We start from the raw sequence: 21,032 nt of genomic DNA on the forward strand, positions 1-21,032 counted from the left end.
TAGTTCGTCTAATCTTACTAATAACTGAGCAATTAACATTCACTGAAGTTATTTGACAAATACTTATTAGCTTTAGTAAAATGGTATTTCACTGGAATGCAGATGGTTGATGGGAAATTTCAGCAACGTGGAGGAATTTTAAGTACAACTTGATCTACTTGAGGAGATTGAAAGAACAACAACAAAAAAGACTCTTGCAAGGTACTTTGGGAAAAGACAGGCTCAATATTAAGTTACTTTTGTGACAAGCTAGCCTGAAGGTCAAACTGTATATTATATTAAAAATGATTTTCAATTTAATATGACTACTTTAAAAACTAAAATAGTCAGCATGCGTTGCAAAGGAAGTAGATTCGGAATCATCTCCACAACAATTTCTTATTTCTCTTTTAAACTGCTGTATCTTCAGAACAGAACACCTCTTTTGTCACTAACCAAGTCAGGCATGGAGCTGCAGTCCACTTAGATTAATGGACCATCTTACAAAAGCAGATTTGGAGTGGTTCTGCACACATGTTGCTGATGGTTTCTGGAAATTAAAATTAATGACTTCTGTTAGCTTTTTACTGTTGAATCTGGCACATGTGCACTTTCAATCCTTCGTTGCAATTATCCTCCAGTATTGTGAGGATGACTGCTTGCAGCAGGAAGGCTGCTCCGGAGCATTTTACAAAAAGAAGCTTCCTAACCTTCTCAGATATTTTGTGAATCCAGTTTCATAATTCTATGAATATCCATGAATTCCAGTTACCCTTCAATGTCATTTTAGTTACAAAAGTGAGGCGTCTGATGAAATTCTGTCCACTTATGTAATACAACATGGAGACAAAAAAGGAGTGCAATCCCCTCACCCCTTGAAGAAGGTTGTGGTGTGCCCTCCCCCTCAAGAAGCAATTGCTATACTCAAGGGTTCTGGAGAATTTCCATCTAATGTCCATTAAGTTCATCCAGTTAAGTTTATGCTTACAGTTGGCTGTACTGCTCTTCTGCTTAGGTATAATTTTTTTTAGTTTTCATTTTTATTTGTAAGCTGCCGATAACTACTAAAGAATTAAGTGGCCTCAAAATTGGATGGATACATGGATAGATAAATAAATAGGAGTTGCAGTCATTTTAGTAATAGTGAAATTATATTATGAAAATATAATACAAAATATAAAATACAATAAGTAAAATATAGGAAACATTCTTATATTTAAAACTAAAATATGCACTGTAATATCTTTAACATTCTCAGTTCACCTATATTATCTGCAGGCAGGTTCTTATTCGATTCAGGTAAAGAGTTACTAGCTACCACCTATTGGTTGTCTGAATTTTGGCAGCTCAGATGTCAATAAGAGGTAACCTTATTGTAAAAGTAACTTCAGGATACATTTATGGACTCATTATTATGGAGCCACAAATTCTCTGTTAGCCTCTATATTATTGCTTCAACAAGGAAGGATATTTTAATATATGAGACAAAGGCAGATAAAAGTTTATGTTATACTTTCATGTCTGAAAACCACTCAAGACCTAGGCTAATAGAAAAAATAAGTGACAGGAGTTGCCTATTTTGAAATGCTAACAGTCGAAATTTCCCATTTCCTTACAACCAACTTTTGGACTCCCTAAAATTGGTCTGTGGGATTAAGAGACCTGAATGGAGGGAAATAATGAGTTTAATGTGAACTTAAATCAGAGAGTAAAGAGTCTGCTCTTCAGACCAGTGAGAAAGCTCAGAAGAAGTTGTCCAAGACTATAAAAAATGGAATTCTATTTTCTATTAGAAAATATTTGTGGTTGCCTTCATTTGGAAACTTATTGTAATTGTTCTGTCTTAGATTTTTTTAAAAAGTAAATAATGTTTGAGCATTAAGAGTATATTAGCATTAAGATTAGAGTGCTAAACATCAGGGTTGCCTAAAGCATTTGAACAAGAAGCTTCTCAAAACACGCTTTATGGGAAAAGCACTTCTCTAATCCTTAAAGCAATCATGGCCGTTGGCTGCTTCTGAGGCACTGTTTGTGCATGCATGGACAGCCAGCACTTCTGCCAAATTTTTCCAGAGGATGTGGCTTTGAGGAGGGGCAGTCTGCTTGTAAAAAAACAAAACCTCTTTCAAACATTTTGCACCACCTAACCAAATTTTTAATGCCACCTCAGCTGGTTTTCATCAAATAAGTTGACTGGTCCAAAATACATGTCATTGGCCACGTGGCATATGGAAGGATTGCTCACTGGTGAGCAATTTGGAAACATTAAAGTTTAATTTTGCACACATACACAAACACACACTGCAATTAAAAACAAAAATAACAGGTGAGATAGGTACATTAGTGAAGACCAAAGGAAGTGCATGTAAGCATTAAAGGATATAGGTGCCAGATATGATCTCTAAGCATCATGTTGAAGATATCAAGCATATGATACTATTCCATTATCTTTTGTACTTAATGAGAAAATTATTAATGGATCCCTATGAACTGCTTATTGTAGATATTTGATAAACATAGTGGAATTATTTCACTTTTAACTGTTTACAAAATTAGTGACATGGGGATTTTTTTTCATCGTAAGCAAAAAGACTGATCACAGAAAATCTGGGAACTCTCCATACGTAATTCTAATAATTTTTAGAATGTATTTTCACAGAAAACAGGATCTATGAAAACAAAAAACAAGATACAGAAAATTTCCAATAATATATATTAAAGTTGTGCATAGCATTTTAATTTATCAAGCTGGTGTCATGGTCCAGTTTCAGATTAAGAGTCAAGGCCACATATAATGGACAATACTAATCTGCTGGTTTAAGGAAATAATATGGTTTTTTTTTTATTTTTCCAGCAATCTAATTTGATATGAACCCAACTTATGGGAAGCTGGTGGACAGCCTATCAAAATTATACAGAATAATAAAAAGATGCATGTGGGCACAAAACTTAGAAACGAGTTAGTTAATGTTTATTTGGCACCTAAACCCAAACTGTCAACCATATTCCAGTATAATAGTTAAAATAGCCAGCTTAAAAATATAGTAGAAAACAAGAAAATAATCATTAAGATTAAAATTATTTTTATTATATTTATGATTAAAGGGCAAAGCATACAAAGCAAAACTAAGATACCACATATGTGAAAAAGGCAAAAGAATAAGTAAGAAGCATTTTAGAAATTAATGTGAAACAACTTAGGAGAAAAGTATCAGGGCTGCTATACAATTAATCATCTTGCAGCAATACACTAGAGACAGCAAGAAATTTGGCAGTCCTTCCATAAATGTTTCCTGAGCTGTCAGCTAAAAGGAAGCAAGTGATCTCCCCATCAAAACCTTACATGACTTTGAATCAGATGAAGGTTATTAATTCAATGTGCCATCTCATGTAAAAATGGCAGTGTAAGAAAATACAATATGTTTTTTTTTAAAATCTCTAGGGGACATGGGCAAATTTGTGCTGCAACATTTCAAAGTATAATGGGAGCAAGGCATATTACACCATAATATTGGGCCAGGTAATGAATCCTATTTGGGATAGAAAAAAATAGCAGTTTCTAAATGTTATTTTGCATATGACAGTTGTCCAAAACAGATCTCTGGCATACCAACTGTTGTAGGGTAAAAATTAGTACATCCTGCATAGCTGTACTCTTAAGTTTTAGAAATCAATCCTGCATGGCTATATTGTAAGTCTTAAAAATCAAAACTTAGATCAAGAACCATGGACTTTTTCTGCAAAGGGAAACAAAATGATCCATACCATTTGATCATCTTTAGTGATGAATCTATTGATCCTATTTCCTGTTACATATTGGCAGTCTTTCTAGGTATGGAATCTTATATCTAAGGCACAGATATTGATGCAGCATAAGAAATTATTCAAGAAACTTTGTTAGTTGAAAAACTTTAAATACACCTATTCGGCCGAATAGGTTGTAAAAAAATGCTCTTAAAAGGTTAAAAAAAAGGCTCTAGTGATCACAGCTGAGCCGTGTGATCGTCAGAGCCTTTTTTTTAACTTTTAAAAGCATTTTTTTACAACCTATTCGGCCGAATAGTTTGTAAAAAATGCCTTTAAAAGTAAAAAAAAAAAGATTGTGTGCCACAGCTGATCACCGCCCCCCACTGTTCTACTTACCCCATTCCTCCTTTTGGCGTGCACTGCACACACGCGCGCAACTCGCATTTGGTGTGTGGTGTGTACTGCAGGCAGTGAACCGGTAGTAAACCGGTTCAGATTTCACCACTTGTGTAGAAGTAGCATATATCTGTATATATCCTACCAGATTAATACTGGTAGTACCAACTAGTACTGTCACAATTTGAATGGTTTTCAGATAAACCCCAAACCTCATTTAGGCACCATTTTAAGCCCTAGTTTGAAATTAAAAGACAATTATTTTCTTTTTGTAGAATTTCCCTCAGTAGTTTAAAATAAATATAAACCATAAACAATCAATAATTTAACTATCTTTAAAATAAGCTTTTCTAGAGATTGAAAGCAGCTGGAGGACAATATTGTGATATCAGGAAAAGAGAGAATTGCTTTAAACTTTAAAGAGTTGCAGATTACTGTATACTATATTTGTAGCCCCATAATTTCTGAAGACAGTTTTGAAAATGAATTTGGTGCTAAGCACATGACAATTTGACATGACAATTAATCATCAACTAGTATTTCTGAGAATGATCTAACTATAAATTGACAAAATGAGTTTATAGTGTTATGTTATTATCCTGTGCAACTCCCATGATCTCAGGCTATTAATTCTATCAGCTGGGCTTAGGGGTGAGTAGAATTCAACGCTCCATGGAGAATGTGTTTTCATCATCCCTTAAAAGGTTCATACACAAATTCAGAAATTAGGATCAACATTTTCTCCATTTGTGGACCTGAAAGATACATGTTCTTATTTACCATCCATAAACTACAACTTGGATTTCCTTTTCATGCATCATACTTTATTTTTTCTAGCTATAAAGAACACAGAGAGCATTCTCTGCATGGAATGTTTAAGTAAACTTACCAATCCATTAATAAATTCACATTTGCAAGACTGAGGCACATATTTTTCTACTATGCTGATAATAAGAACTGTTTTTCAATCAATTTCAAATTTTATAACACGGGTGGACAAATTTGGTTTGTGAAAGCTGATTGATCTCTGCTGACTGATGTCTAATGGATGTTGTTGCAAATTCTTTACCCAATACTCATATTATCACAGAGCACATAAATAAAAATCAATCTGATAAAATCCAGACTATAATTAGCACAAGGAATAATAAAAAAAGTCATTAATTTGGACAAGTCAAGTTAAAACTGATATGCATCTGTAGGATAATAAAAATGAATGACGCATGGAATAGACTAAGGAAATATCTAGCCACATTACGGGCACTAATGCAGTGTCAGTGACTCAACAATGAATCCAAAGGAAAAAAATACATACCAACAGCAATTCAGTCGGAAAGACAAAATCACAGGTTAAATATCAGAGATATTTGGCATTTAGTACTAGAGTTAGTCCTTGTTTAATGACCACAATTGGGATCAGCAAGCTAGTCATTAAGCAGTGTAGCTAAGGAAAACGTTATGATCTTATTTCAGATTTTCTCTGCTTTACAGATCTGCAAATGTTGTAAATACAAGGACTGGTTGCAAAGTTACTTTCTCATGATAACTGCACATGGTCACTAAATGAGGCAGTTGCTAAACAAATGTTTATTCTATTCCATTCTGTTCTGTTCCATTGCATTGCATTGCATTGCATTCTTCAGATGGGTTAATGGAGTTAAGTAAAAATAGAACTTACCTGCTAGTTTATTATATAAAAGATACAATATGAAGGAAACTGGATGCAAAGTATACTTGAATTTGTCTCTAAATGTAAGTAACTATGGCCTGTACTCCAATCACTGGAATGGAAATAGTTTAAAGCAATGGTTCACAACTTTTTTTGGGGTGAGGTGGGGCTGATAACACAGTACTCGTGGGATTTTCTCACAAAAATTTATCCCTGAGAGACGGGTATGTATACTTGTCAATGACTGTTGTGGAAGAGGTAACCTTAAGCAATTATATTGGCAGACTGTTTCCTGCCAATGTTCAACCTTCTGAATGGATGTTTTCTATCCACTCTATTAATCTTTGTCTTTGTTTCTGCGTAGATTAGAATTCTTTCAAGCTGGTCTGTAATCATTAACTATTAATTTTTTTAAGGTTACTGAACCATTTTAGAACCAAGAAGTATTCTTGGGTGTGAAAATGTTGCTGACATTTCAACTTTATATATTTTTAAACTTGTACAACAAAATGATAATTAGGAAACTAGAAAGTCCAAGAGAATGTTTATGGCCACCTATGTGGTCCTCATGCAAGGAAACATAGGCAAAGGGAGAGGCAGAACAACTGTAAATAGAATTAATCTGACAGCAGAGCAGTCAGAGTGGTTTGATCTCTTCCTCAGCAGCAGCTTAATGAAATGACTAATAGGCAAAAAATTGGTACAGGAAGGATTAATGATTAGTAATATATTTATAGTTTTATATATTGAAAAACATCCATGCATTCTTCTCATTGAGAGTATAGAGACAGCTTACCTAAGCAAGCTGGCAAATCAATGATTCAGCAATTACAGCCAATTCAAAACCTCAGTGTCACAAAATAGAAAAAGCAAAAACAGACAAGCAACAACACTCCAGTTATTTTCCCTATCCTTAGGGGGGGGAAAAGTTTGCTGAGATATTGAAGCTGCATGAGGTTTTATTCATTGAAATGCTGCCAGAAGAAAATAGGATGACATTTCAAGAGAAAACCAACAGACTCTACTTTCATGGTATTATCTTCTCCTAATAGAAAGACAGCTAATTTGGTTGAAAAATTCAAAAGTAATTTTAGTTTAGTTTAGTTTATTTAGTTTATTTAACAACTAGGAAATATTTAGCAATTAGTTGCATTCATATGTAGTAAAAAGTAGGTCGGTATGAATGTTGTGCTGATCCTGTTATCAGTGAAAAGAACTTGTTGACAAAACTCTGTTATAAACTATTAAAGTTACAAAAACTTTATATATACATTATATAATAAGAAAATGTCCTTTTAGTTACATTAAAAGGTTGATGTTTGAAAACAAGACAATTCTTAGCATTTTATAGGAGAGAAACAGTTGATAGGAAAAAAATGGCCAACATGCCAAGATTTAATGAAGTCAAGAGAACAATAGACTTCAGAAGGATATAGTTTTCAATGCTTAGAAGAAAGGTTTAATATGGATAAAAAGATAATTGCAACTAAATAACACAAACTGGAATTTGAAATTAAATTATGAACAAAAACAAGCAAAATAGTATAAACCTTTGTTAAGATTTAAAATGGAAGAACATGTTAAACATTGCAATGACAAAATGGGCTATTAATTTTGGACATAATATACAGATGGCACTTGGGAGAGAATGTGGGTCACTGGTACTAAATTTACACTGTGTCACAACTTAAGATAAAAATTGTGAAGAAACCAAAATCTTTTTTACTGGGACTAATGGACGATGAATCAGAACAGAATGAAAGAAACATTGATTTATGGGTTTGAAGATTTTAAAAGAGATTGATTAAGTGAGGAGTTGAATAACACTTAAGAGGAATGGAGGATTGTAAGTTTTAATTATCTCCTGAAAAGGTGCTGAAAAGATGTCAGAAGTTATTATATATTATAACTTTAGTTTCTTTTCCTTCCTTCCTTTCTTTGTATTTGTCTTTATATGAAATTACACACACACACACACACACACACACACAGTTCTCTGATCCATTCTAAAGCCAGAGATCTGTTTAGCCGTGGCAATCTACAATATACTAGCTAGACTCGTTTAACTTGCTCTGGTTTTATATATTTTAGTTGTTTTTATAATATGAAGTGAATATATATTCTCTTGTCTTTTTCTTTAAATATCTGATCTTTTTAAGTCTAGGCTAACAGATTCCCACTGTAAGGTGTTCTTATATTAAGTATTTTATATTTTTATGTAATAATTCTTTAGATAACAACTGTAAATACATTTGAATGAGACAGAAGTATCCAGGGAAAGCAGATGAGCTTAATAACTATTATTTTATCCACGCAATGAGCCAAGATAACATATCATGAGTATTATTGGTCAACATTCATAAATCTCTACCATTTCAGTGTATCCAAGATGTACGAACTGAGATTTTTCCAAGCAAAAGAACTTAAATGAATTGGTTTGCAGGCAAGGTTTGCAGAGTAAACAACTGCATACTCTTAAGCATATAAACTTCCTACATGGGCAGCACAGACAGAGGTGGTATTCAGCAGGTTCTGACCAGTTCTGGAGAACTGGTAGTGGAAATTTTGAATAGTTCGGAGAACCAGTAAATACCACCTCTGACTGCCTCCCAAGTCCCAGCTGATTGGGAGGAAATGGGTATTTTGCAGAAACCTTCCCCTGGAGTGGGGAGGGAATGGAGATTTTACAGTATTTCCCCTGCCATGCCCACCAACCCATGTCCACCAACCCACACCCACAGAACTGGTAGTAAATTTTTTTTAATCCCACCACTGAGCATAGTGTATTATTGTTATACACGTTATCAGCAACTACAAATGAAATACCCAATAAGAATGACTATCAAAATGCATACTATATAAAGAGGCAACCATCAACTGGTCCAATGAAAAATTGTACAAAAGAGATGGATTGCATCCATCAAAGAAAGGGACTGAGTTACTTAGCAATACATTCACAGATTTTCTGGATAAACATTTAAACCGAACAGTGGGGACAGAGAATTAACTGATATAGAAAATTTCTGTCCCCAGCAATCGAAAACTAAAAGGGTTATCAGTGCATGTAACATAGATGTCTGTATGGGTAAGACTATCAACCATGCTATCAAGCAAAACCAAGCATTTAACAGTGAGTGCCATACCATGTGCACTAAACCAACAGGTGGCATGAAAGTAGGGGCAGTCAACACAGGTTATGTAGACAGTAAACACAAGATCAATCCAAATGGACTCAAATGTCTATACACCAATGCACAGAGTATGAGGAATAAACAGGGTGAATTAGAAATCCAAGTAAATGAGGGTAGATATGATATTGTTGCCATTACGGAAACTTGGTGGGATGAAACTGACAAATGGAACATACAGCTAGAGGGATATAAATTATTTAAAAGAAATAGACCAAATAAAAGAGGAGGTGGAGTTGCACTATATATAAGAAATAACTACATCTCTACAGAAATAGAGCACAACAATGATGAAAATCATCTTGAATGTATTTGGGTCAATATAAAAGGGTGAAAACGATATTGCCATAGGTCTATACTATAGGCCACCCAACCAAACAGAGGAAGTAGATGAACTTTTGCTAGTCAGCTAACTAAGGTATGTAGGAAGCACATCACAGTAGTAATGGGGATTTTAACTACCCTGACATCAACTGGGAAACAAACTCTGCACCAAGTGGAAGATCCAACAGGTTCCTAACAAACCTAGCAGACAACTTTGTTTCCCAAAAATAGAGAAGGCGACAAGGGATCAGCCATATTGGACTTAATTCTCACTAACAGAGATGAAATGATAGAAGGTGTTGAAGCTACAGGAACCTTGGGGCAAGTGACCACGCAATATTGGAATTCAACATTAAGCAAATACAAGTAGTAGAACAAAGTCAAACTAGAGTCTTGGACTTTAAGAGAGCTAATTTCAATAAACTTAGAGAGATCTTGAGAAGGATTCAATGGATGAGAATCCTCAGGGGGAAAACAACTCAAGAAGCTTGGGAAATTTTGAAAAGTGAGATTATAAAAGCACAGTCTAACACAATACCAATGAAGAAGAAAAATAGTAGATCACAAAAGAAACCAGCATGGATGCATAAAGAACTATCTGACAAATTGAAAGACAAAAAGGACAAATATAAAAAGTGGAAAGAGGGGCAAATAACTAAGGCAGAATATCAGCAAATAGCCCGAGCCTGTAAAGATGAAGTGAGGAAAGCTAAGGCTCACAATGAACAAAGGCTAGCGACAAAAGTAAAAAATAATAAAAAAAGCTTCTTCCAACATGTTAAAAACAAGAAAAAAGTCAAGGAAACAATTGGCCCATTGCTGGGAGAAAGTGGCAAGAAGATGACAAGCAACAGGAGAAAGCAGATCTACTTAACTCATATTTTGCATCTGTCTTTACACAAAAGGAAAAACAATCCAACCTATCAAAACAGCACTACAAAAACAGATTAGAAACACAAGTTAAAATAGGGAAGAAAATGGTAAGTGAACACCTGTCTACCCTAGACGAGTTCAAATCACCAGGACCGGATGGATTACACCCCAAGGTTCTGAAGGAACTGGCAGACGTGATCTCAGAACCACTGAACTATATCTTTCAAAGATCCTGGAGCACAGGGAGCTGCCAGAGGACTGGAAAAGAGCTGATGTAGTTCCCATCTTCAAAAAGGAAAAACAGATCCAGGAAACTACAGACCTATCAGTCTGACCTCAATACCGGGAAGATTCTGGAAAAGATAATCAAGCAACGAATCACCGAACACCTAGAAGCAAACAAAGTAATAACCAAAAGCCAACATGGGTTTGTCAAAACAGATCATGCCAGACTAATCTTATCGCATTCTTTGACAAAATGACAAAATTAGTAGACCAGAGGAATGCTGTTGATATAATTTACTTGGACTTCAGTAAAGCATTTGATAAAGTAGACCATAACCTACTACTAGATAAAGTAGAAAATGTGGGTTAGACAGCACCACCACCAGATGGATTCGTAACTGGCTGACCAACCGCACTCAACGTGTAGTCCTCAACGGAACTACATCCACATGGAGGGAAGTATGCAGTGGAGTACCCCAAGGCTCTGTTTTAGGCCCAGTACTCTTCCACATCTTCATCAATGACTTCGACGAGGGATAGATGGGGAACTCATCAAATTTGCAGATGACACCAAGCTGGCAGGAATACCCAACACTCCAGAAAATAGGCTCAAGTTACAGAAAGATCTTGACAGACTTGAACATTGGGCGCTATCTAACAAAATGAAATTCAACAGTGAAAAAGTAAGGTTCTACATTTAGGCCAAAAACAAAATGCACCAGTACCGTATATGTGGTACCTTGCTCAATAGTAGTACCTGTGAGAGGGATCTTGGAGTCCTAGTGGATAACCATCTAGATATGAGCCAGCAGTGTGCAGCAGCTGTTAAAAAAGCCAACACAGTCCTGGGCTGCATAAACAGAGGATAGAATCAAGATCACGTGAAGTGCTAGTACCACTTTATAATGCCTTGGTAAGGCCACACTTGGAATATTGCATCCAGTTTTGGTCGCCACGATGTAAAAAGATGTTGAGACTCTAGAAAGAGTGCAGAGAAGAGCAACAAAGATGATTAGGGGACTGGAGGATAAAACATATGAAGAACGGTTGCAGGAACTGGGTATGTCTAGTTTAACAAAAAGAAGGACTAGGGGAGACATGATAGCAGTGTTCCAATATCTCAGGGGCTGCCACAGAGAAGTGGGAGTTGGGCTGTTCTCCAGAGCACCTGAGGGTAGAACAAGAAGCAATGGGTGGAAACTGATCAAGGAAAGAAGCAACTTAGAACTAAGGAGAAATTTCCTGACAGTTAGAACAATTAATAAGTGGAACGACTTGCCTTCAGAAGTTGTGAATGCTCCAACACTGGAAATTTTTAAGAAAATGTTGGATAACCATCTGACTGAGATGGTGTAGGGTTTCCTGCCTGGGCAGGGGGTTGGACTAGAAGGCCTCCAAGGTCCCTTCCAACTCTGATGTTATGTTATGTTATGTTATGTTAATTGTGTTGTAAATGTTGTACCTTGATGAACGTATCTTTTCTTTTATGTACACTGAGAGCATATGCACCAAGACAAATTCCTTGTGTGTCCAATCACACTTGGCCAATAAAAATTCTATTCCATCAAATTATCTATCAAAGGCTGACCTATTTTTTTCTTTAAACTAAAAGAAGCCCTGTACTATCTATTTTTTTCTCTATCACTAAACCTCAGGGGCGATTTAGAATATAAAGTCCAGTGTTTTCCAAAAGCTAAACAGAGTGGGAAAAACTAAGAATAAGATTTAGAATTTTGCCAGATTTAGAAGAAAAAGATGGTCTTGCATTTCTTAATTATAAACAATATTATTACGCTGGCTGTCTTTCAACAGAATGTATAAAGTCCCTAAAGAGTAGGGCATTAATTATAGAAGGAGCTGGTAATGGACTTCATAGGTAACTATGGAATAAGGAAATGAAGGAAAGGTTTTGAAAGGACATATTATAAAACAATCTTAAATTAAAAAATATGAAATCTTTTAAAAACAAGAAGAAATCAGGTGAGTTTACCATAAGCTTCACCATCAAATGCATTTTACTTCAGGAATAATCTTAAGAAATATTTCATCATATGCCAGTATGGTACTTGAGCCACGGTAGTGCAGTGGTAAGAGTGCAGTACTACAGGTTATTTCTGCTGATTGCTGGCTGCCTGCAATTTGGCAGTTCAAATCTCACCAGCTCAAGGTTGACTCAGCCTTCCATACTTCCATGATCGGTAAAATGAGGACCCAGATTGCTGGGGACAATATGCTGACTCTGTAAACAGCTTAGAGAGGGTTGTAAAGCATTGTAAAGCGGTATATAAGTCTTAGTGCTATTGCTATTACTACTTCCAGATTCAAGAAACAGGCTAAACATACAGCAAGAACTGTTCAATAAAGATATTTAAAAATTTCTGGAATTATAAAACGTGATCTCACAAGAAATATCACAATTTACTAACCTACATATTGACAGCTGCAAAATCAAATTTGGCACAACACTGGAAAAGTTGAACTTTGTCAACGATTTCAGATTGGGAGAGCAAAATTGAAAAAAATGGCAAAATTGACAGTATATATTCCTAATACTCTAACCACATTAGAAACCACAGGAATAGGTCCATATATGTAGTGTAATATGTAGAATGCAGGTTTTGGTATGTTCGGGTCTTTTCCCGTGTAAGATTGGAAGTATTTAGGCAACGTTTCGATGAGATCTCACTTATCATCTTCAGGCTTTGGCTTTGTTCTTATGTGAGCAAAGTGTGGATTTTAACTGCTGTTTCTCTATAAATACTGGTGGGGGGGTGTTTTTTGAATTGCAGGCCTAGCTGTTGCAAGCTGATTGGTTGGCTGTGTTGCTACATATTGATTGGTTAATGGAGTGTTTTGAATTGCTGGCCTAGCTGTTGCAAGCTGATTGGTTGGTTGTGTTGCTAATTGGTTAATGGGGTTGATGTTTGTGTGGGAAGTAGCATTTTGGGCCCTGGTCTGGTTCCGAGTTCGAGATCCTATTATGTGTTGATGTTTGTGTGGGGAGTAGCATTTTGGGCCCTGGTCTGGTTCCGAGTTCGAGAAAACAATACTACATATATAATATGTAGCATTATATATATATAGTATATATATAATATATATATGTAGTAATATATATTTAAGCTCCATATACTGTACACTACATATTTAGACATTTGGAATATAGTTGATAGGAAAAAAGTTATAAGGCCAATAAAATAATAAATTAAAGGATTTAAAAAGATTCTAGCAATAAAAGTTAATTTTTAATGTAAAGTATAAATACCTAGGTTTTGGTCAGCAGTATGGCATATAAATAGAAGAGAAATGAGTATGTGTTATTACAAAGTTTTGCCCTAATATATTTTTACTAAGTTTCATTTATAGTTCGTAAATGTTTTTTTTGTTATTCAGCTGATATTATCTATTGTAGATCTTTTTTCTCCAGTTGTATTTCATCATCCTAATAATCTTTTTAAAAACAGCATATGCATTGGTTAACTGCTATTCTTAATGATATCTTGCTATCATCATCATTATCATCATCATCTTCTTCTTCTTCAGCTAAAAACCTGATTTAACAAGTACGATTTTGTTTCCCCCCCAACACTTCCTCTATCAACATGGAAAATTAGTCATGTGTACAGTGAATAAAACTACTGCCATTATTTTTTTTCAGATATTTGGTCAGATAATGGTTGATGAGGCTAAAGCAATTTAGCAATTATACATTATTCAAATATATACAGTAGATCTAAAGATTATGGGACATTACAGGAAGTACTTGGCTTACAACTGTAAGGGAGCCTTCCCATTACGCTTGTAGGTTGTGATGATCATAAAGCAGGTCATCCAAGACTGACCACATTTTAGAACTTTTTTGTGGCAGTAGTTAAGCAAACACCATGGTCATTAAGTAAACTAAGTGCTATTGAGTGTTTTTGCAGAAAACCAGAAGTAAAGACTAGTTTTCAGCGAAGAGATCATAAATCAGTCATGTGACTATGGGATGCTGTAAACGATTATAAATGTAGGCCAAAAATACATTTGTATTGTGTACATTTATATTGTGTACATTTGCCAGTTGTGAGTGCCAAAAATATGGTCCCACCACCATGAAGCGGGAGGCAGCTGGCCATCAGAACTTTAGAACCTTGTCATAACTATGTTTTTTGGGGGGGATTCCATAAGACACAGAGCAGAAACTTGCAGAGAAATCCCTATCACTACAGTAAGACCTCTGACAGTCTGCCCCAAGGATGGTGGGACTACAACATCATATCACTGGCACAGCAATGAAATTAACATCAATTGTATTGTGTTGTTCTACTATAATCTACTTCAGGTCTGCTGATGTCAATCATAGCAGACCAGGAATAGTCATCTTGATTTCTGCCGAATATTTAAGATTTTATCTTCAACCAACCCTAGCCAGGACAACCAACAATAGGGGCAAGAGAGTATCCAACTGCCAATTTCTGTCTAGCCACCAAGTATCTAAGATTCAGTAAAATATTGAAAATAAAGATATTGGGTATCATAATTTAAATTCATTTTATTTAAATGTTTCATTAGGGATGAAACATCAATTTGGAAAAACAAAATTTTGTAAAAAAAACAAACCAAGATTAGAAACATAAGAACCTGCCTTATAGGACAATAAGGCCAATGGGTCATGAAGTTGAAATTGTCTATCTGAAAGCCTAAGTTTAACAGTTAAATCATTGTCTTTTCATGACATGTAACTTTTCTTATAAAGCTCTTATGGATAAAGAGTATTTATTCTGGGAAAAGTTTATCAACCCTTTCAACATCAATTCTTTCTAGATCTCTTGTCCTATTCCTTTGGGTTCTTGATCAATTCAATTTCAGAAAACACTTTCCAAAATAATAAGTAAAGTTTTTAAAATGGTCTTTTATACAATTCGATTACAGTGTTATACGGATTGGGAATTAACGTATTTTGAAGCACTTAGCAAAAGTTATTTGCTAACACTAAATTCATCCACTATGCTTCTATTTATTGACTAAAAACTGAAAAGGTAGGAGAAAAAAGTATTAACCAGAATTTTTCAATATTATTTTAATAATAGGGATACACAGAAAAGAATTAACCAGACTTAACTTTCTAAACAAAGAAATAGAATGTATATAATATTCATATATGTGCATAGTGTGCACAGCTCAGAGGTGCATATAATTCAAGAGTCTGCTCCAAGTTTCCAAAAATAGTTTAAAATAGAGGTGACTGGATATGAAAAGAGTATATTTCAGTGAGGATCTGTTTTGTTTCATTATTTCATCCAAGCTCAGACATTTCAGGTCACTTTGACCTGGTATGAAATGTAAGACCGGAATTTTCCTTGAATAAAATCTTTTGAGATACTATTTTGTTCAATATACTTGTTTTGTTCAAATGCTTATACTCTATTTACAAGCAGAGATTGAAATACCTAGAATAATGGACCAAATCAACCTCCGCGGAACTAGCTACTTTCAGTTTGATGGACAAATAAAAAAATTAAACTTACAGCCATGTGATTGTCACTTTCAGGATTAAAAACAGAGACTGTAATGTAATGTCTAGAAACTATTTGCATACAACCAAAAATATGTACCCGGTATATGGAGGATAACTTTGTTAATAAAAAAGGAACAATTACAGAAGACACTTAAATCAATCAACAACATCTTCAAAGGAATAGAATTCACAAGGGAAGAAGAAAACAACACATTACCCTTCTGGATATCCTCATCAGCAGAGGAAATTATGGCAAATTAGAAGCACACATTTATCCAAAAAGTACCATGCTAACCAAGTTCTCCATTATCAAAGTAACAACTGAACCCCCCCCATAAGAGGAGCTGTGTATGAACATTATTCAGATTACATAAAAGCACTGCAGCAACTCAAAACATCAGAAAAGGGAAACAGACTGCCTATACAACCTCTTCCAAAAAAAATGGATACCTACAAAACTTTATCCAAAAGTGCTTGACCATTCAACCTGCTACAGCACAAATCAACATAAACTATGAAAAGGATAACACTGCCATGCATCAGAAACATGTCAGAAATGATCAACAGACTATTACAACTACGTGGTATCACTATAGCATACAAACTAACTAGAGCCCTTCAAAACATCCTAAAGACCTATTAATCCAAGAAGAAAGAAAACAGGAGTCATTGGTAAAATAGATTATACGCACTGCAACAATCATTATGTAGAACAGACAGGCAGAAGTCGAGCAGAGTGCATCCATGAATATCAACAAATCAAGACATGATGAAAACTCCTTAAACTAACAATGATGGACAAACTCAACCATAGTTTCGACTGGAATCCTAGTTCAAGTTAAATTGAATAACACCAGAGAATTCCTGGAAGCTTGGCACTCAGACAAATCAGCTATCCAAAGATACACAGAGATAAGCCTCATTTATACACCATTCAAAAGAGACAATAAAAAACATTAAGAAGGAAACAAAAAGACTAGAACACATCCTCCTCAGAAGCCTACACCCAGATAAGCAGGATTTATTACCAGGCAAGCAACCAAGCAGAAAACCATACTCCCATCAACACTGACAGGGCAAGTTACTGTATATAAAGAGGGAGCAATTCCACACTCACTAGCACTGATAATATTATCTACCGGTAGTCAGATAATAAAATCTCTGTAAGCAAACAACCAAGCTCAGAGAGCACTAAGGACTCCATAAGAATGAAACTGCTTAGAAACAAATGGGAATAAAACATATTAAAGATGTTCTTACTCCCACATATTTATTGTGAATGTATTGTTTTTATACTTTTATATTTTTTATATTTTTATACTTGTATAATTAATATATATATATATAAAAGAATATATGAAAGAAGCATTGATAAAAATAACCCCTGACAGGGAACAACTGTATTTTAAAAAGGTTTGGAATTCTAAATCAGAGTTCTTTTCCTCATTTCTCCATGTGCTATATAAACCTTGTCCTTTTAGTTTGGTTTCTTTTTGTTCACAGGTCACTTTTTTTCAGTTACATAACTGTTCTGTTCAGTACATATGCCTTCAAGGTGAGCAATGATCATGTGATTGCATTTGTCCTAGTCACCAAATGACCAATGCTAATAATTTTTTTTCCTTGGGAGACTGATACTTTTAATAAGTTGCTGCAAATATGCCAGTCACCTACTGGTAACTCAGCTGCAAATTATTTTTTACAAGAATTTTCATTTTTGCTAAGTAAAAGAAACAAGGATTAAACTAGATTAAAATACAGGATAATAAACTGTTTTTAAGCTCTAATATTAATATATTGATCAGTCGCACTTATTTTTAATTAAGCAATGCCTAAGCTATGTATGAAAGAAATCTAATAAATAAAATAAATGAATGTCCTTATAGTGGTGGGTACAGTCTTACATAGGTTCTGTAAGGAAAACGAAATGTTTTTATTATGAATTCATTAAGGATTATTTATTTTGTGTTATTTTTCACAGCCAAAGATTGATTGAGACAGCATAAAAATCATTTTTAAAAAATCCTATGTGCCATTTTCTATCATTTACTTCTTTCTCATTTGCTTCTAAATTGTGGCTGGCTTTTTTCTTTTATTTAAGACTTTTTCTTATAACATTGTTTTTACACAAGTAAGACAATGATGTCCTCTCATGTATCTCATTCTATCTTTCTCTATATAAAATACAGTATATATAAAAGATATATTTTGTAGTATGTTGCTTTTTTGAAGTATTTGTGATTACTGGAGAATAAACATTTGTCATTTCACTCCTCAAATCACTATGTAGGTTATTTTTTTTCATAGTTATTGGAGAATAAAAATGTTCTTTTCAATTCCTTGGGTGAAAAAGTTGAATACCAGTATGAATTGAGTCAACTTTTGAAAAAAGTTCTCTTCGCATCTATTAGTATTCTATTACAGATAGAATAAACAATCCATTGGCATATTATAGCATGGATTATTACTAATAGTATGGTTATTATTAATAACTATAATAGTTATTAATATCATTATTATAAATATAAGTTATATTATAACTTTCTATTTGAATTGAGGCATTAACTATTTTATTAATGAAATCTTTTTTGTAGAGCCTTTAACTTATTAAAGAACTGCTCAAGCCTACTTATACAATATCTTTAAAAAAAACCTCATTCTATTTTTAGATTTATCCTAATTACAGATTACTTTTATATTCTCTGCTCCACTCAACAGTTACATCATCATAATTAACTTCTTTCAATTTTTCTTAGATTAGGATAGGGAATTTTTTGACCCCTAAATTGCCAGGTTGAGAATCAGAATCTATCCACGTGCACATTTTTTCTCTATCTCATTAACATACAAACATATACATATTCATTCCTTCATCCCCATCCTAAGCAACAAACAACAGTCCTTCTCAGGATAATTGGTTTATTCAATTTTTTCTAGGTCTCATGGATTTCTATAAAATCTTTCCAGCAGCATTTTCAATACAGAAATGCAATTAAATTAATGTATTAAATTGAAATTCAAAGTTTATTTTGGTCAAAAACCAACATAGAGATAATTTACTGAATGAACTGCATGGGTGGTGGGCAAATGAAATTCCATAGGAACTCTTAACACAGCACTCAGCTTAGTACTCACCCAAAGGTGTTATAATGTAATTTATTTTTTATTTACTGCACAAATCTAAACCATTCTTTCTTGAAATACATCCACATATTATACCATGCCCAAAGCATGTGATGACAGTTATATGTGAGCACAGAGAGAAAGGGAGGTAATTTTAGATTTAATAGGGAAAAAAGATATTTAAAAACATGGGTGGCATGGAGGGGGACAAAAGGTAAAAAATTCATTATGATATATAAACTGTTCTTTTTCTGTGTGTGTCAAAAAATTGCCCTCAAATGGTAGAAGTTGCATTATGACGTTGCAATGCACATGTTGCTATTTTGACAACATCACGAATTGCTATGGTTGCAATATACTGAAATTAGGAAACAGAAAATCTGCTTATCTTTATCTCTTATATAAATTAGGTAAATTCTAACATGAACCAATCTATTTGATTGGCATATTACACATTTAATCAAATAATAAAGTTGGAAGGGACCTTGGAGATCTTCTAGGCCAGGGGTCAGCAACCCGTGGCTCTGGAGCTGCATGTGGCTCTTTCATCCGTCTGCCGCAGCTCCCTGTCACTCAAAATATGCGTCACAACTGCAGATGTGTGATACCCACCAGCACATGATTTATTGAGCTTTTCAACACCTGGTAGGCCAACTATTGAAAAATCCAAGAAAAGAAAAGTTTCAGAAGAAAAAAGAAAGTTTAATTCAACTACATATGCTATTTCTGTGGCCACTCAGAAAATAGTCAGGCACGGGAAGGGTTTTGCGGCTCCCAGTGTTTTCTTTGCCGTGGGAAACGGGTCCAAATGGCTCTTTGAGTGTTTAAGGTTGCCGACCTCTGTTCTAGGTCAACCCTCTGCGCAAGCAGGAAACCCTATACTATTTTTGCTGGGGGCAATATGCTGACTCTGCAAACCGCTTAGAGAGTGCTGTAAAGCACTGTACAGCAGTATATACATCTAAGTACTATTGCTATTTCAGACAAATGGTTGTCCAATCTCTTCTTAAAATCCTCCAGTGTTGGAGCACCCACAGTTACTTTGTATTCAGATTTTCAGAGACCCTAAATTGACATTTTTAAGTTCCAGAATCTATCATGCTAAAAAGTTGGTTGTTGCAGTGAATTTGAATGGAGAGAATCTGCATTCTGCTTTGTTGAAGGAGGCAGTTTAGCAGAAGAGCTTCTGCTTTTTCTAGAAATGTTTGGGGTTCAAATCCAAAATATTTCCTCTTCCCATCCAATCCTTTTCATTTTCTCCACAAAATCTTATTACACAATAATCTTTTAGAAGAATAATGAGAATTTGGAGATCAGAAACAAAATAATTTTTCCCCTTTAAGATTAATCAAAGTAGAAAGGATACAATCCTGAATTTTTGTTGCTTCAAACAGGACACTGTTTTTGTGCCTTTAAGGCACTCTTGGCTCCTGGGAAAGGCCATGGTGTATTTGGATATTTTCAGAAGTGGTTTGCCACTGCCTATTTCCTAGGGCTGAGAGAAAGTAACTAACCCTATGTCATTCAACTGGTTTGTGCCTCAGGCAGGAGTAGAACTTCTGGTCTTCCAGTTTCTAACCTGATGCCTTAAACCATTACGTCAAATTGGCTCTCATTGTTTATTTAAATATTCTTTTGCAAAGCAACAATGACTGTTGCATTTTGTTAGTTAGAGTTGGTTAGAGTTAGGAAGCAGATGATGGGAAATACTTTTGCTTGTAATCCTCTACAATTTGAATAGCCAATGCTAGGTTGTATAAGTCATTAATACATAGGAAGATATAAATTCCCATTTATATCCCCCTCTTGTAATACACAAATCTTAATGGACATGACACTCCAGCTGAATTCACACAATTGTATGAGTCATAATCTGCTTTATTTTTTGCTATGAATAGCTGGATTTACACATAGAGCTAAATTTTAACCTGCAGGCTACCAACCACAACACCAGGTGAACAATGTAATTTTATAGCGATGTAATAAAATTTAATGGAATGGAGAATAT

The 21,032-nt window shown here is 34.6% G+C and overlaps 1 protein-coding gene across 3 annotated transcripts in view; it reads right to left on the reverse strand.

Moving 5' to 3' along the window:
• The window catches only part of COMMD1 (copper metabolism domain containing 1), a 121,070-nt gene that overhangs the window by 32,206 nt on the left and 67,832 nt on the right, over positions 1–21,032 (reverse strand). Inside the window, exon 3 of one of the 3 annotated variants that reach the window (XM_058182743.1) lies at positions 19,595–19,678. The exons of the other annotated variants lie outside the window; for them this stretch is intronic. Coding sequence (XP_058038726.1) covers positions 19,610–19,678 — 69 coding nt within the window. The 3' untranslated portion in view covers positions 19,595–19,609. Of the gene's footprint in view, positions 1–19,594; positions 19,679–21,032 lie in introns of those variants that run through there. 3 annotated transcript variants of the gene reach the window in all.

The sequence above is a fragment of the Ahaetulla prasina genome, chromosome 1 (genome assembly GCF_028640845.1).
Source record: "Ahaetulla prasina isolate Xishuangbanna chromosome 1, ASM2864084v1, whole genome shotgun sequence".
Taxonomy (NCBI): Eukaryota; Metazoa; Chordata; class Lepidosauria; order Squamata; family Colubridae; genus Ahaetulla; species Ahaetulla prasina.